Here is a 15606-nt window from a genome sequence, read left to right on the forward strand (position 1 = left end):
CACCAAAGGTAATCTGCAGCCTGTCTCTCTTGCTGAGGGTCAGGGCAGTGAGCTGGAATGGGGATTTTGATTCCTTCGAGAGCCAGTTTGGTGTAGTGGTTAGGAGTGCGGACTTCTAATCTGGCATGCCGGGTTCGATTCTGCGCTCCCCCACATGCAGCCAGCTGGGTGACCTTGGGCTCGCCACGGCACTGATAAAGCTGGTCTGACCGGGCAGTGATATCAGGGCTCTCTCAGCCTCACCCACCTCACAGGGTGTCTGTTGTGGGGAGAGGAAGGGAAGGCGACTGTAAGCTGTTTTGAGCCTCCTTCGGGTAGGGAAAAGCGGCATATAAGAACCAACTCTTCTTCTTCTTCTTCATTTCCAGGCCAACTGGCTAGCCTCCGTGCCTTGAGAACTGAGATCAATTGCTCATCTAGCACTGTCCCTGTAGTAGAGACAAAGGGCTACTCAGCAATGTCATAAAAAATGACAGGAAAGTCCAATATAAGGAAGCAAGCCTAAGAATCCAGTTCCGCTAACCATCAGTAAGATGTTATTGCCAAAGTCTGTAGTATATAATCACAGTCTCTAGACAGGCCAAGCCTTCAGCACCTCAGTGTTGCAAAAGACCAGTCTCTCCTCTGTGAGCAGCAGCAGAGGCCTGTTTTCGATAGTTACAAAACCTTTAAAAAGGTGTCCAAGGCTGAAATCTGTTCCTAGGATCGCTCACACAGGGCTTAAATGGTCTCCCCAGCTCAGTCTTGGAGCATCAGGAGACATGAGCTCCATTGCTTTGATTGTATAGACTTTGGCAATAATATTTTGCTGATTGTCAGTGGTACAGGATTATGTGACATCTCAGCAAACGTAGGAAATGGAGTTATTCAGTTTGCATTTCAGATGCAGAGATGGAGATGGAGAGATACAGAGAGGGAGTTATTCACTTTGCATTTCAGAAGACCCAATCTCCAGTGACGCTCTCGTGCTACTGGACTCTGATTTCATTTCAGGACATATGCAATTATTTCATGGGAAAGGGTTACGCAACTGGCAGTGGGTACTTACCAACTGTGCGGGGTACCCTTAGGTGGCGACCCAGTGATGTCATTGCCCACCTGGATATGCCACTTCTGGTACACACAGGAAATGACATCAGTGCATTGCTGGGAATGCTTGATGCACTCTAATCTATTTTGCCCAAATACCAGAGTGTTTGACATTGACACTGACATACTTACATCTTTCTGATGTGCACAGGAAGTGATGTCAGCTCATCTCCAGTAACTTCAGTGCATTGTGGGTGAGGCATGCCCAACACCTGGTAAGTCCCCCCTCTGCCCCCTACTGGACAACCCAAAACAACTTTATAACCCAGCTGGACATACTGGACAATCCAGAATGTTTTTACCCTAGAGTTTACCTTATAGTTTCAGGCAAATCCTAGAACTACAGATACTGCTTCTATCATTTGGGTTTTTTTAAATCCTCCAGTGCATTTTTTAAGAGGTCAGATATTTCTGCAGATCTGGGACTTTTCTCAGGTCTGCAGAAAGATATGTTTTGTCTGTTCACGGTGTCAATCTTCAAATCCAGTGATTCACAGATGGGGGCAATGCTGAGAATTAGATACATTGATATTAGTAATTGCAAAAATGAAATAGAAGAGTGGCGTTACTAATGATTAATAAATATAGGGTGGATCTCTTTCTTGGGAGAAGGGAGGGAGGGAAATTCTGAATCTACTTACTGTTCCTTTGCTTGAGTTCTATTTTCATTGCACAGGTCTTCATCAGATGGTTTTTGAAAATCGGGAAGCTGGGGAGGAGAACTGGTCCACTGGAGTGAGTAGATGCAGAAGTATGCCCTCATTTTGTTTGTAGAGTCACAACACTTACAACAGTCCCTAAACCTCTCATCTTTGGTGGAGAGCGTATTGCAGATTTTGGTGGTATGCTCCGAGAGCTGGAAAAGAGGCAGCCAATAATTGGATCATGAAATAGAAACAAACATTTTTTTACTAAGAAGAACAGTTTTTTTTGTACTCTGCTTAAAGGAGTCTCAAAGGGGCTTACCCTTCCTCTCCCCTATCCCTGTGAAATATGTGAGGAGGAGAGAGCTCTGAGAGAACTGTGAATGGCCTAAGATCACCCAGCTGGCTGCATGTGGAGGAGGAGTGGGGAATCGAACCCAGGTCAGCAGATTAGAGGCTGTTGCTCTTAGCCACTACAGCAGACTGACTGTCAAACAGGATCTGTACTGTTTGGCTATAAGTTCCGGAGCCCTGAGCCTCCAGGGAGGGCAGTATATAAATATAATAAACAAACAAATTGTTTCCAGACTCAGAGTGTGGCAGTGATTCAGGCTGTTGGACAAGCATCTGAGAGACTGTGGAAGGTCCCTGGATGACCTTGGACCAGTCACAGGTTCTCAGCCTAACCTGCCTCACAGGGTTGTTGTGAAGATAAAATGGAGGAGCGGAGAAAGATGTCAGCCCCTTGGGGTCCCATTGGTGAAAAAGGAGGGGTAAAAAATTAATTAAATAAATCAGCTAAAGGGCCACTTACTAAGTAACATTTCCTGTAACGGATGATTTTTTTTGCATGAATGTATTTCCCAATAAAGTACACAATATTGAACCAGTGGGAGGAAATTAACACAAAAGAAATTCTGTCTAAACATCCGGAAGAAGCTCCTGACAGTCAGAGCGGTTCCTCAGTGGAAGAGGCTTCCTCGGGAGGCAGTAGGTTCTCCATCTTTGGAGATTTTTAAACAGAGGCTGGAGAGCCATCTGATGGAGAGGCTGATTCTGTGAAGGTTCAAGGGGGTGGCAGGTTACAGTAGATGACCAAGAGGGTTGTGAGTGTCCTGCACAGTGCAGGGGGTTGGACTAGAATGAACCAGGAGGTCCCTTCCAACTCTGTTATTCTATGATTCTATGGGAAGTGTAGCTGTGCACACACGCACCCAGGGCGCCTCCCCTTTCCATCCCCTCCAGGACCATCAATGGTCATTTTGGAAGGGGTGTGTATACGTGGATGCATGAGTCAGCATCACCATACATGGTCATTGTTGTGGTTAGGTGCCAAGTCATGTCTGACCCATCGCGACCCCATGGACAATGATCCTCCAAGGCCTTCCTGTCCTCTCCCATTCCCCGGAGTCCATTTAAGTTTGCACCAACTGCTTCAGTGACCCCATCCAGACCCCTCATTTTCTGTCATCCCCTTCTTTCATTTGCTCTCAGTCGCTCCCAGCATTATATGGTCATATCATCTGATAAATGTTTAACAAATCTTAAATATATACAAAACGTTAATTAACTCCCACTCAGTTGAGAAACCCTTCCAGGGCCCTCAAGAAACTCCAGGGCTTCATGAAATACCCTCCCTGCCAAGTGAATCACCCGCCAGAGATCTGAACCAGAGTTCTTTGGCTCTGCAATACCCACCTCTGCCTCAAAGGTGCTGTTGAATGTGTCACTGCAGCTCCTGGACACCATTTCTGAAGCATCCGTGGCCAGGGCGAGGACATCCTGAAAGTTAGCGTTGGGACTCTTCTGAGCAAACTTTATTATATAGCTAGAGGAGGGCCAAGAAGATTAGATTAGTGTTGCCACTCCAGAAACCACCTGCTTGCCACTTCTAAGTTTTCCTTGTTGATCCGGGTAGGGTGTACGCTGTAGATTTAGGTGCAGTAATGCAACCTTTCTCAGGCCTTTTTTGACCATTGGGAAAGCCCTGAAACATTCTTCAGGCTCTGAGAAACCCCAGAAGTGGCATGATCATGCAGAATATGGTTGGGAAGCAGAGCCGTGGACACACCCACCTGGGGCCCCTCCCCTTCTCAGCCCCTCCAGGCCCATTATTGGCCACTTTGGAAGGGATGGGTGGGTTGAGAAGACCATATATGGTTATATCACCCAATAAATATACAAAATTAGTTGCCCCACAACCATTCAGGAAACCCTAAGAGGGCTGTCAAGAAACCCCAGGATTTGATGAAACACTGATTGAGAAAACCTTCACTAATGAATCTTAGGGCTCATCAATGCTTTCTCATCTTTGTCTTATGATCTATGAAGAAGAAAAAGAGTTAGTTCTTATATGCCGCTTTTCTCTGCCAGAAGGATTCTCAAAGTGGCTTTCTCTTTTCTGTCCCTACAACAGACACCCTATGAGGGATGTGAGACTGAGAGAGCTCGGTCGGAACAGAAGAAGAAGAAGAGTTGGTTCTTCCATGCCGCTTTTCTCATACAGTATAACTGCCTTGTCTGGTCTCATCATTTATATAATAACTTTGCTCATTTTTATAACCTAAAGTCCCAGATAACACCAACATCAGTTATGTTGGCCCAGATGGGTTTTTTTAATCCAAGTTTGATTCTATGAGTCCTGGCAGGGAAATAAAGGCTAGAACATAATTTTAATTTTCTTTTTGTATTTGTTATTGGAGATCATCTTGAGTATTTTTTTGCAAGAAGAAAACAGAAAAGTTTTTTTTGAGCCAGAGCAAAGAGCTTCAAGAAAAGACTTTTTGATAGCTGAGCATCAAGAAACGGCCCAAGTTCACCTTCTGTAAAAAAGGAAACTCTAACCTTTGGGTAGAGAAAAGCAGCATATAAGAACCAATTCTTCTTCTTCTTCAATCATGGAAGAAATATCTGCCTATTTTTTTAGGGAGGTGCTCAAAATGAGTTCCAAAGTCAAAGTTTAAATTTATGGCCTGCCATGAATGCAGAAGTTATCTTTCATACCCGAGCTTGGTTTTTTCTTTCCCCAGCAACTCATAGTGGGCGCACATTTTGTTGGACATTAGAGTGAGCATCACAAGAGGCCTCCGGAGGAATTTCTGCAAGGTGAAAAGGACAGGGATTCATTAGACTAGGGAGCTCCAACCTTTATGAGCTTCTGCCCCTTCCCCCTGGAATTCTGGCACAAGGTGCAGCAAGGATTATCACATGGCCTCAATAAGTCAATGCATCCATGCATCCCAATGCCTCCCCTGACCAGAAGTGTTTTGGCATTACAGCTTTATCAATGGTCAGGCATCATCAAATAAAGCCATACATCCAATAAAACCATAAAAACAGCATACATAAAATTATGTTAAAATTTTAACAAACATATATAGCTCTCTTAGTTATATAGTTATACATAGTTAGATCCTTTACAGGATGCTGTGAACTTCTGAAAGGAAAAAAGAAGAATAGCTGTGTTATAGTAGCATGATATAAATCAATTAGGGAAACCTTTTAAAAAAATTAAACCAAGTTTGTAACCAGCTTACTTATTAGTCAAGCCTTGGGTTTTTAACTTTAATAAATATTAGTGCTAAATTTTAAAACTGTGTTCTACCCCAGGGGTAGTCAACCTGTGGTCCTCCAGATGTCCATGGACTACAGTTCCCATGAGCCCCTGACAGCAAACACTGGCAGGGGCTCATGGGAATTATAGTCCATGAACATATGGAGGACCACAGGTTGACTACCCCTGTTCTACCCTATAGTGGCTTAAATTCATTTCCCTTATTTTGACCTTTTTAGGTTCTAGACACATGTCTTAGGCAGAGACGAACCACTTGACAAAGACGGAGCTTGAAGCACATCTGGAAATGCATGTCAACCTCCAAAAGAGCTCAGAGAACCCCATCTAAAAATGGTTCAATGTTCCATGGAGAGGAAAACTTGGGCCCCAGTGGTTTTAACTGCTCATTGCCCCATTCACATGCTTGTGTCTGTGTGACCTCCTCCGTGGCTATGCCTAAAACCGTGGCTGATACAACCCAATGCTAAGTCCTGATTTGCTGCTGCTGCTGGGGTCCAGCAGCTCTTATGGTCCGTGCAACTTGTGTGTGTGGGGGGTGAGGGGGGAGAGGGGTTGTAAAGGAAGCATGACACATTTTAAATTAAAAAGAGAAATGCTCTGACCTGTGATAAGAAGCAGAATCTGTTGCCGCCTGTTTGACAGCATCCTGCAACCATGGATACGTAGTTCATTGCAGAAGCAGCCACCACAGGCAATGGGGCACTGCTGTAGTCTCTGGAATACTCATAGAGATATCTAGGAAAAGAGAGCACAAAAAGGAAGCCTAAAGGGGTGCTATGTAACAAATTAGGCCAACTGGCTTAGGAAAGACCTGGGGTGGCTTGATTCTTACTGGGTTAGATGTAACAGCTCCCCCTCCCCCCAAAAAAACAAAAGCCATTTGCTTTGGGAAAACACAGAAGGTTTATAGCAGTATCCCCAATCCTCCACGTTCAAGCCTATTACAAAGATGACCCAACTCCCATGGTAACGGGAGAAAGAAATTTTGGATACAAAAACAGAAGCGCATCTTAGACGACACATTCTGTGCCTACACAACGGAAGGAGCAGGAAGTCTCCAACTGAGCACATCAGGACATAGGAGGAGATTATTTGAAAAATATGACAAAGTTACAATCTAAATGGGCTATCCATCTCTTTGGATATTCTCCATATGCTGTTGAATGATGCACACGACAGACCTTGTATAGCCAAACAAAAATGCACTTGGTGGATAGAACTTGCCTGTCTTGAAATCCCTGGGGATCATTTTGGAAGGCGTTGCAGGCTTCGGGAAAAGATGGTTCCACATACACAGGGATCTCTCTTGCAGGGTGCTTCAGGGCGGCCAGACAGAGCTTGCGTTCCAGGCCTTCCGCCAGACAGCAGCCTGCTATCCCCGAGTGCTTGGGGAACGGAGAGGGGTCACTGCAAGACCTGTTTGAGAGAGCTAAGGACTGGTGCGCGGGGGAGAAGGAAAGAGACAAGTGGGAATCCGTTACTGTTTGGGGCGCTTTCTACTTCAGCTGCTGGGTCAGCTGGCAGTTATGAGCTGATCTCATGGCTGAAGTGCCACTCAGCAGTTAACACCCACTCAGGGCAGCTGTCTTGCCCCTAAGTGTCACCTCCTCCAACCAGTTTGCCTGTCTGTCCAGCGGCCAGCCAATCACCTTCCATCCCCCTCCCCTGACCACCCTTTCCTCCTCCCACTTCCCTCTGAGGCTTGGAGGCTGCAGATCCCTGCTCCGTGAGAGCTGCCCCTGCTGGTGAGTTCCCTTCAACCTGCAGCCTTTCTAGGTCCTGGGGGGAGGGAGAGGCCATCTGCAGATTTCTTGCATCCGTCCCCCCAATCTAGCACCTGTTGTATTCTTGAACGCAACAGGCTTTGTCCCAAGTTTACACACAAACACACACACACACAAACGCACACACAATATTGACTTATGTACTTGTCAAACCTCCACTTCTTTTACTGATTTGGCAACAGAAAATGCATCATTTATATCTTAATTAGCATCCAAATTACAATATTTGGTCAAGGTATTGAGTATAAATATCTGCATTTTCTATAAGAAAAATTGCAAGGAGACTCAGGACTTGACAAGAAGTTGCAAACTGTGGTGTGCCTTATGCTACCGTAGCACATGTATCTACATTTCTGCCACAAGAGGTGAAAATCAAATAAAGATGTAGATGTTGGAAAACAAATGCTGCACCAATAAGGGTGTCAGTTGTGGGGATAGGAGGAGAAAGGAGTTTGGAAACTGCTTTGAGACTCCCTCAGGTAGTGAAAAATGGGGTATAAAAGAACTGGCTGTTCTCTTCTTCCATTAAAACAGAAACAGCTGGTGTGCCCTACTTTAATGATGGGGAAGTAGAGAAGCATACTTCTTTTTCGTAGCACTCAGGATCAGCTCCTTCCGGGCAGCATTTCTCTGCAATCGAGACAATCTCGCTCACGACGTTCAGAATTTCCTCAAAGGTGGCGTTGGAATATTTCCGGCTGCTGGCGATAATTGCCCTGCGGAAAAATAGGAATGCCAGATTCAGAGTCGGACTCTGGGGAATTGTTCTGCCTGGTCTCTTCCCTTCTTTGTGGATCTTGCTAATACATAGAGAAGGATTCAGTTCACGTGGGCTTCGCAAAAGCAGGATATTTGAAGGACGTCTCGGTACACGGGACAAATCCTGAAATTTCGGGATTGTCCCGCGGAACCCGGAATACCTGGCCACCTTAGTTGAGACCTTAGGTTACTGGTTTGACCCTTAAGGACATCACCTTTACCCACCTACAATGAGAAGTTATATAATTTCATGTATCTCTATTGTTTGACACACAGGCTCTTCTGGAACCAACCCACCTGTGTCATTTTGTTCTTCTGCAGTTGAATAAAAGCATAAAAGGTTTTCCAGTTTAGTGGTCCTTTTGTTTGGGTACTGCACACTAGGCAACCGATCCCAAAAGGCCCTGGCCCATCAGTTTTTTAATCAGGTAAAAGATATTCAAATGTGATTTTGACCAGAGAAACCTTCCAGCAATGGGTCATACATATACATGTACATGTACATATTTCATGTATTGTTTATAAGTTCAATTTAAACCGCCCTGAGGAGGGCGGTATATAAATATAAATAAATAAATAAATATACATATACATTTACAGTACTTCCTATAAAAATCACAATTACTAAATATTTGCTAGATCGATTCCATTGCTCTTTCTGGGCACACATCTGGGATTTACACTGATAATTTGGCATTTGTAGCTGGTATCCTGAAAGCCGGCAAGGTGGAACGGACCAGTGAGACCCTGCCCGGGGAACCTTCAAAATACATACCCAGCTCGAAACTTGTCTTTCCCCAGGCTTTTGAATTCTCCACAGACTTTATCCCTCATGTAATCTCGCCCTGAAAGAAAACCAAGCAAAAAGAACAGCAATGTGCATTCCTGCATCCGAATCTTGAATACTCATTGGAACGAAAAGAGAGGCAGAGTTTGAATGAAACATGGCGTGCTTGAGGATTGTGTACAATTTAATCATTTAGCTGCGCCACCCGAAAGAGCTCCATGCTTTTCTGTGTAACAATTGGGCAGTGGGGTCGGGTGGGTCACTGGCTGGCTCTCTGGGGTGGCTACATGGTTCAAGCCCACCGTGCCTGCATCACCAAGTCCTGCCCCTTGCCCTTTGCCCAGGCACCAAAATAGCCAGGGATGTGTCGGCTGCCCTCCCCTCGCCTGGATCCATACCCCAAATATCTAGGTACGTCCCAACCCTAGAATGAGATGGAACTGACACCAAAGCACAATCCATGCAATACCTTTCATGAGCACCAACTAAAATGATGCCTAGGTAGCCCTGGCTCCCCCAATCTCAGAAGCAATGCAGGGTCACCTCTGGCTAGTATCTGGATTGGGAGATCCTGGAATATCATGGTCACAGCATGGGGGCAAACCACCTCTGAACATTTCTTGCCTTGAAAATCTCACCAGGGGTCTCCATAAATCTGCTGTGACTCGAATGTACTTTCTACCACCAAAATTATGCCTAAACTGAGTTCTAGCTTTTGAGTTTGCTGGAATGCTTTATCAGGCTGAATGGGAGAGAGAGAGAGAGAGAGAGAAAGAGAGAGAAAAGGATTTCAAGCTGTGATTTCAAGGCCTTGAAGGGGGTTGGGACTACTCTTCTATACTGCCTGCTATGAAAGCTCCGTTTATGGGACCTTGCTCTCAAATCTGCTAAACTGCCTGACTGATATAGAGAAAGAGCTTTTAAAAAAAATCCCTTGAGCATCCTGCTTATCTTTCAATCCCTTATTCTGAGGATGCGTCTGCTCTGAGAGATGTCTTTACCCCTTTGGAGAGGCATAATCCTTGACTTGAAGGTAGCTTATTGCTGAAACGCTGGCTTCTGAAAACACACGGCACTTAAAAGGATCTGGACGAGAACCGAAAGGGGGGAAAATATGTTTTCAAATCATGGGCCCGCCTCTCCTTTTCTTTGTTCCCCCAGGGGATTCCGTTCCCTTAATGGACCAGTCGCCTCCTGTTAATTTATTGAGGCGTCTCGGGCATAGAAAACACAGGTTCTTTTGCACAGCCTCTGTTGGCCTCTTCCTTTCCCATTTCACAGCAGTTGGAATCCGTCATTCTGCTTCATTCTGGAAAGAAATGAGAGAATTCCGGGCGGGAAGGCTCCTAAGCCATACAGGAAGTGTGCGTGGGAGAAAATCACGCTTTCTAAAGTAGCAAAGCGGAAAGACAAGAGCTCTGGGTCTCGGTGGGTTGTTGGGCAGATAAATTGGAGGAGAGGAGACCAAAGCGAGGGACCTTGGGTCTCTGGTGGGGAGAAGTGCTTGAAATGAAACAAAATCCATGTTTCATTTGATACGTGTCGTGTGCAGATCTCGGGAAACAGAAACGGCAGTTGCCGTAAAAAACCTGGATGGTGTGCTGCTCACTCAGAAATGGCATGGGACTGGCAAATAGCTTGAACTGTTTGTGACTTCAGCTAGTGTGGGTTAAGAGCAGCAGCCTCTAATCTGGACAACCGAGTTGATGCCCCACTCCTCTGCAGCCAGCCAGCGGAGTGACCTTGGGCCTGTCACAATTCTCTTAAGAGCTGTTCTCCCAGAGCAATTTCCTGTGAATACCTCAGACCCACCAACCTCACAGAGGGTATCTTGTGGGGAATGGAAAGGAAAGCCACCTTGGGTCTCCTTCGGAGTGACTTTGGGCCTTCCCCAGTTCTCCCAGAGCTCTCACAGCCTCACCTACCTCACAGGGTATCGGTTTTGGGTAGAGGAAAGGAAAGGGGTTTGTTAGCTGCTTTGGGAGTCTTTTGGTAGTGGAAAGCCGGGTCTCCAAAACCAGATTTTCTCTTCTTCTATTTCTCACAAGCTCTCCTTCACCAGCATAATAACGTTAGCTAGCAGCAATCTTTAACTCTCTAGAACGGACTTTCTTAAGCAGGGGTTCGTGAAATTGTAGGGTTTCTTGGATGGCCCTGGAAGGATTTCCCAAATGGGTGGGAGTTAATTGATATTTTCAATATATTTAAAGTTGTTAAACATTTATCATGTAATATGGTCATGTCAACCTGCCCGTTCCCTCAAATGGCCAATGATGGGCCTGGAGGCGGTGGGAAGGGGAGGGGCCCGGGGTGGGCATGTCCACAGCTCTGCTTCCCAACCCTATTCTGCACCATTGTGCCACTTCTGAGGTTTCCCAAATCCTACAGAATGTTTCAGGGGCTTCTCATCAGTAAAAAGTCAAGAAAGGCTGCTCCAGAATTTAATTTTATTTGCTTGGACCGGTCTCCGAGCAAAACTGAAAAACAGGATTGCAGTTCAAGATCAGACCTGAGGAGGGCACTACTGCGCTGTGCATTTGTTAAACAGGTGGTTTGGAAAAACCTCCCTAAAGCCTTGGCATAGTTGATGTAGATCTACGCAACCGTCAGAAATACTCCTGAAACGGCCCTTTTACACAATCTCAGGGGAGAAGGCTGTTCGTCTTGCAGTGACAGCAGGCCCAAAGGATTTATTAATGAACAGCTAATCCCACAAAATAGTATTGAGTGAGCTCCAAAAGATTCTGCACTCCCCCACAAGCAGCCAGCTGGGTGACCTTGGGCTTGCCACAGCCCTGAGAAAGCTATTCAGCCTCACCCACCTCACAGGGTGTCTGTTGTGGGGAGAGGAAAGGGAAGGCGAATTTAAGCCCCTTTTTGACTCCTTCGGGTAGAGAAAAGTGGCATATAAGAACCAACTCTTCTTCTTCAGTCATCTCAGGGCTCTCTCAGCCTCACCCACCTCATAGGGTGTCTGTTGTGGGGCCAGGAAAGGGAAGGGGATTGTAAGCCGCTTTGAGCATCCTTCTGGTAGGGAAATGCAGGGTATAAAGACCAATTCTTTTTCTCAATCAATATTTTGCTTTTCTATTACCCTCCCAATGTTGTCCCCTTCCTATATCTCAACCACCTGGAGGCTGGCAACCATAGTGGATTGTAGAGCATTCTATCTGAGGAAATTTCCTCCCCTCTTCAAATATTTCCTTACACAATCTCCACCTCCCAAATTCCTGGGTATTTTCCACTCCAGACTTGGCAGCCCTGTGAGAATATCCTCCTTACGGGAAAGGGAGTCCCTCTGAAACATCCAGAGTTCATATTGAGGCGGATTGTGTCACAACAACTAGGCCTGCATGCTACCACCTAGGCCGTTCACCCCTGCGGGCCACAGAGCTTATCATGTTCTCCTGCAGTAGAGCACAAAAAAATGGCATCCTGGTTTAAACAGAGCATTGTAGCTTATAGGCCAGGGGTGCAACCCAATCACAGTATCAAAGGATGGGTGTGGCTCAGCAGAAGAGCCTCTGCTTGGCATGCAGAAGGTCCCAGGTTCAATCCCTGGCATCTTCAGGTAAAAGGACCAGGTAGTCCTTTTAACTGCAAAGACCTCAACCTGGGGAGCCAGCAGATTCCAATCTGGAGAAACGGGTTTGATTCCCAACTTTGCCACATGCAGCCGTGACCTTGGCCCACTCCCAGTTGCCTTAGAGCTGTTCTCACAGAGCAGTTCACTCAGTGCTCTCTCAGTCCCATGCAGGATCGGCCTAAGGCATCCATGATAAAGATCTGTCCAGCCACTGCTTAGAGTCCACCAGTGAGGGGGAGCTCACCACCTCCTTAGACAGCCCCTTCCACTGCTGAACTACTTACTGTGAAGAATTCCCCCCCTCCCCGATATCTAGTCAGTACCATTCTCCACATAGTTTTGGGCCATTACTGTGGGTCCTATCCTCAGCTGCCAACAGGAAATTTTCTCTGCCCTCCTCTAAGTTACAACCTTTGTAATACTTCACGAGAGGCATTCTGCCCCCTCTCCACCTCCTCTTCTCCAGGCTGACCATTCCCAAGTCCCTCAGCCTTTCCTCATAGGAATTGGTCCCCAGGCCCCGGATCGTCCTCGTTGCTCTCCTCTGCGCTTTTTGAAGAGAGGCCTCCAGAACTGCACACAGGACTCCATGTGGGATCTCACCAATGTGGTAGACAGTGTGGGACGATGACATTTTGCAGCTACACCACTTTGGGAGAACTGGGTGTTTTTATGCTGAACCTTCAAATGTAACACGTAGGGAATTCAAGGTTTGGTTGGCAAGGTGCTGTTCAGAACCCTGGAATCTGACAGACTGTGGACTCTTTAGAAGAATGCAGAACTTGGAAGTGGAAAAAAAGGATCTTCCATTCAAAGGGGTGGCAGGTGACAGTGGATGAACGATAGGGTTGTGAGTGTCCTGCACAGTGCAGGGGGTTGGACTAGATGACCCTGGAGGTCCCTTCCAATTCTTCTATCATTCTATGATTCTAGATGACCCAGGAGGTCCCTTCCAACTCTGATTCTATGATTCCATACCTTGGAACATCTATGCAAAAACTCTCCCTTCCCTGTTATTCCTTTAGGGAAGGGAACCATTAGCAGATTATGAGTCTTGAAAACCTTTCAAGAGCTATCTTGGCGTGTTTGCTGAAGGAGCTGTGGGAGGAAGAAATCCCCTTCTCTGCCATCCCCTCAATGCCTGTAAAACGCTTGTTTGAAGAACATTTGATTACCACCTAACAACTCCGTCATCTGGGTAATTGCAAGACATTTGGTGGTTGGAGTGGAGGTTCTTCCCCAGCTAAACACGCTGCTTTCTCAAGTGCCACTGTAAAAACAGCAAATAAACAATCCCATGACATTTACTCGCTAGGATTTTTAAATGGAGATGCCGGGGATCTTTTGCAGGCCACACGGATGCTCTCCTTCTCTATCCCTGAGCCACAGCTACCAAATGGTCCTGTGTTATGGCTAGTTTGGCAGTTCAGACTGAGAAGCCAGGTCCAAGTGTGGGCAGGTGCATAGAATCATAGAATAGAATAATAGAATGATAGATTTGGATGGAACCTTCAGAATGCAAGAAACGTACAATGCTTTATTTCACGCTATTAGACTCAAATTGTGTTCTATTGTACTACCTTCACCTTTCCAAATATTGACAAAGCTTACTCAATTGCTTATGCAATAGGTTTAACATTCGGGGGCAAGCCATGAACATTAAAATTGGTCTCTGGCTCTGCTTCTGATTGGTTAAGCATTGGGCTGGTGCAGTCTCAAAAGAACTTTTTAAATATGGAGACTTTTCATTGATCACATCTAGAAAATTCAATTAGCACAATGATAAAAAGAACATAACTTAAATTGCCTCTCGAAAGTAATTATCGTGCAATGTGTAGTCTTTGTTGTTGTTAGGTGCGAAGTCGTGTCCGACCCATCGCGACCCCATGGACAATGATCCTCCAGGCCTTCCTGTCCTCTACCATTCCCTGGAGTCCATTTAAGTGTGCATAGTCTTTAGGCTCACACAAATACTCTTGAGCTTAATGGGGGAGATGCCCCCCCCCCGGCGCATGCAAAAGCAGCGTATTATATTCCCTGGACTATTACAAAATTAGTTTCAAAAATTAAGGTGATATACCTTCTTTTATGTGATTTGCCTTGATAGTTTATAAGCCAGATTCAAGAGGGGACTGGATAAATAAATGGAGCAGGGACCGTTAGTGGCTATTAGCCACAAAGTGCTTTCACACATATTAGAATCACAGAATCATAGATTTGGAAGGGGCCATACAGGCCATCTAGTCCAACCCCCTGCTCAACGCAGGATCAGCCCTAAGCATCCTAAAGCATCCAAGAGAAGTGTGTATCCAACCTTTGCTTGAAGACTGCCAGTGAGGGGGAGCTCACCACCTCCTTAGGCAGCCTATTCCACTGCTGAACTACTCTGACTGTGAAATTTCTTCCCCTGATATGTAGCCTATATCGTTGTACTTGAAGCTTAAACCCATTACTGTGTGTCCTCTCCTCTGCAACCAACGGGAACAGCATCCTGCCCTCCTCCAAGTGACAGCCTTTCAAATTAGATAACATGCTTTCCATCTACTTAGTGACATGGTGTGTTGGACTGCATGGAAGAAGAAGAGCTGGTTCTTAGATGCTGCTTTTCTCACCTGAAGGAGTCTCAAAGTGGCTTACAGTCACCTTCCCTTTCCTCTCCCCACAACAGATACTCTGTGAGGTGGGTGAGGCTGAGAGAGCCCTGATATTCCTGCTCGGTCCGAACAGATTTATCAGTGCTGTGGCGAGCCCAAGGTCACCCAGCTGGCTGCATGTGAGGGAATGCAGAATCGAACCTGGCATGCCACATTAGAAGTCCGCACTTCTAACCACTACACCAAAATTAGTTGGAAGGGACCTCCGGGGTCATCTAGTCCAACCCCCTGCAGAATGCAGGAAAGTCACAACTACCTGCCCACCCATCGTGACCCCAGTTCCATGCCCAGATGATGCACCCCCCAAACATCAAAATGGAGCCTTACCTCTGTGCATCGCATGGCTCGAAAATAATGTAAGCAGCAAGATGGTTAAGGTGGCCGCCTTCATTTTTGTCCCTCCACAGTCCCAGTGGCACTTGGGGTTGATTAGCTCCCTTCCCACAGGCCACTTCAGGAGGAAAGAGGTGAACTCATCACCTAGCCATTTATACCCGCACATTTTGGGATCAATGATTAATTGCAGGTTAGGAGCAGAGGGCACGCGTCCTTGGCCTGACAGGGATGAAACAAAGAGCTATCCGACAAGGCAAATATACCTTTGTCGGGGGCTGATGGCCCTAAAGTTTTAAACATTAACTCAGCTCTTCTAAGGCCGTCAGGCTTTTCCCAGCAGAGTTAGGGATGCCAGCCTCCAGGGGAGACCTGGGGAATCCCTGGCATTTCAGC

At 46.2% G+C, this 15606-nt stretch overlaps 1 protein-coding gene across 2 annotated transcripts in view; it reads right to left on the reverse strand.

The window, feature by feature from the left end:
• LOC143819476 (vitamin D-binding protein-like) overlaps window positions 1-15363 on the reverse strand; it is a 28226-nt gene extending 12863 nt beyond the window's left edge. For both annotated transcript variants that reach the window (XM_077301163.1, XM_077301162.1), the window contains exons 1-8: window positions 15205-15363; window positions 8626-8695; window positions 7675-7807; window positions 6532-6743; window positions 5910-6042; window positions 4737-4831; window positions 3432-3561; window positions 1731-1945 (exon numbers count right to left, since the gene is read on the reverse strand). In XM_077301163.1, coding sequence (XP_077157278.1) covers window positions 1731-1945; window positions 3432-3561; window positions 4737-4831; window positions 5910-6042; window positions 6532-6743; window positions 7675-7807; window positions 8626-8695; window positions 15205-15268 — 1052 coding nt within the window. In that variant the 5' untranslated portion in view covers window positions 15269-15363. The remainder of the gene's footprint in view (window positions 1-1730; window positions 1946-3431; window positions 3562-4736; window positions 4832-5909; window positions 6043-6531; window positions 6744-7674; window positions 7808-8625; window positions 8696-15204) is intronic.
• Between the last annotated feature and the right edge of the window lie 243 nt (window positions 15364-15606).

Source organism: Paroedura picta, chromosome 10 (assembly GCF_049243985.1).
Source record: "Paroedura picta isolate Pp20150507F chromosome 10, Ppicta_v3.0, whole genome shotgun sequence".
Lineage (NCBI taxonomy): Eukaryota > Metazoa > Chordata > Lepidosauria > Squamata > Gekkonidae > Paroedura > Paroedura picta.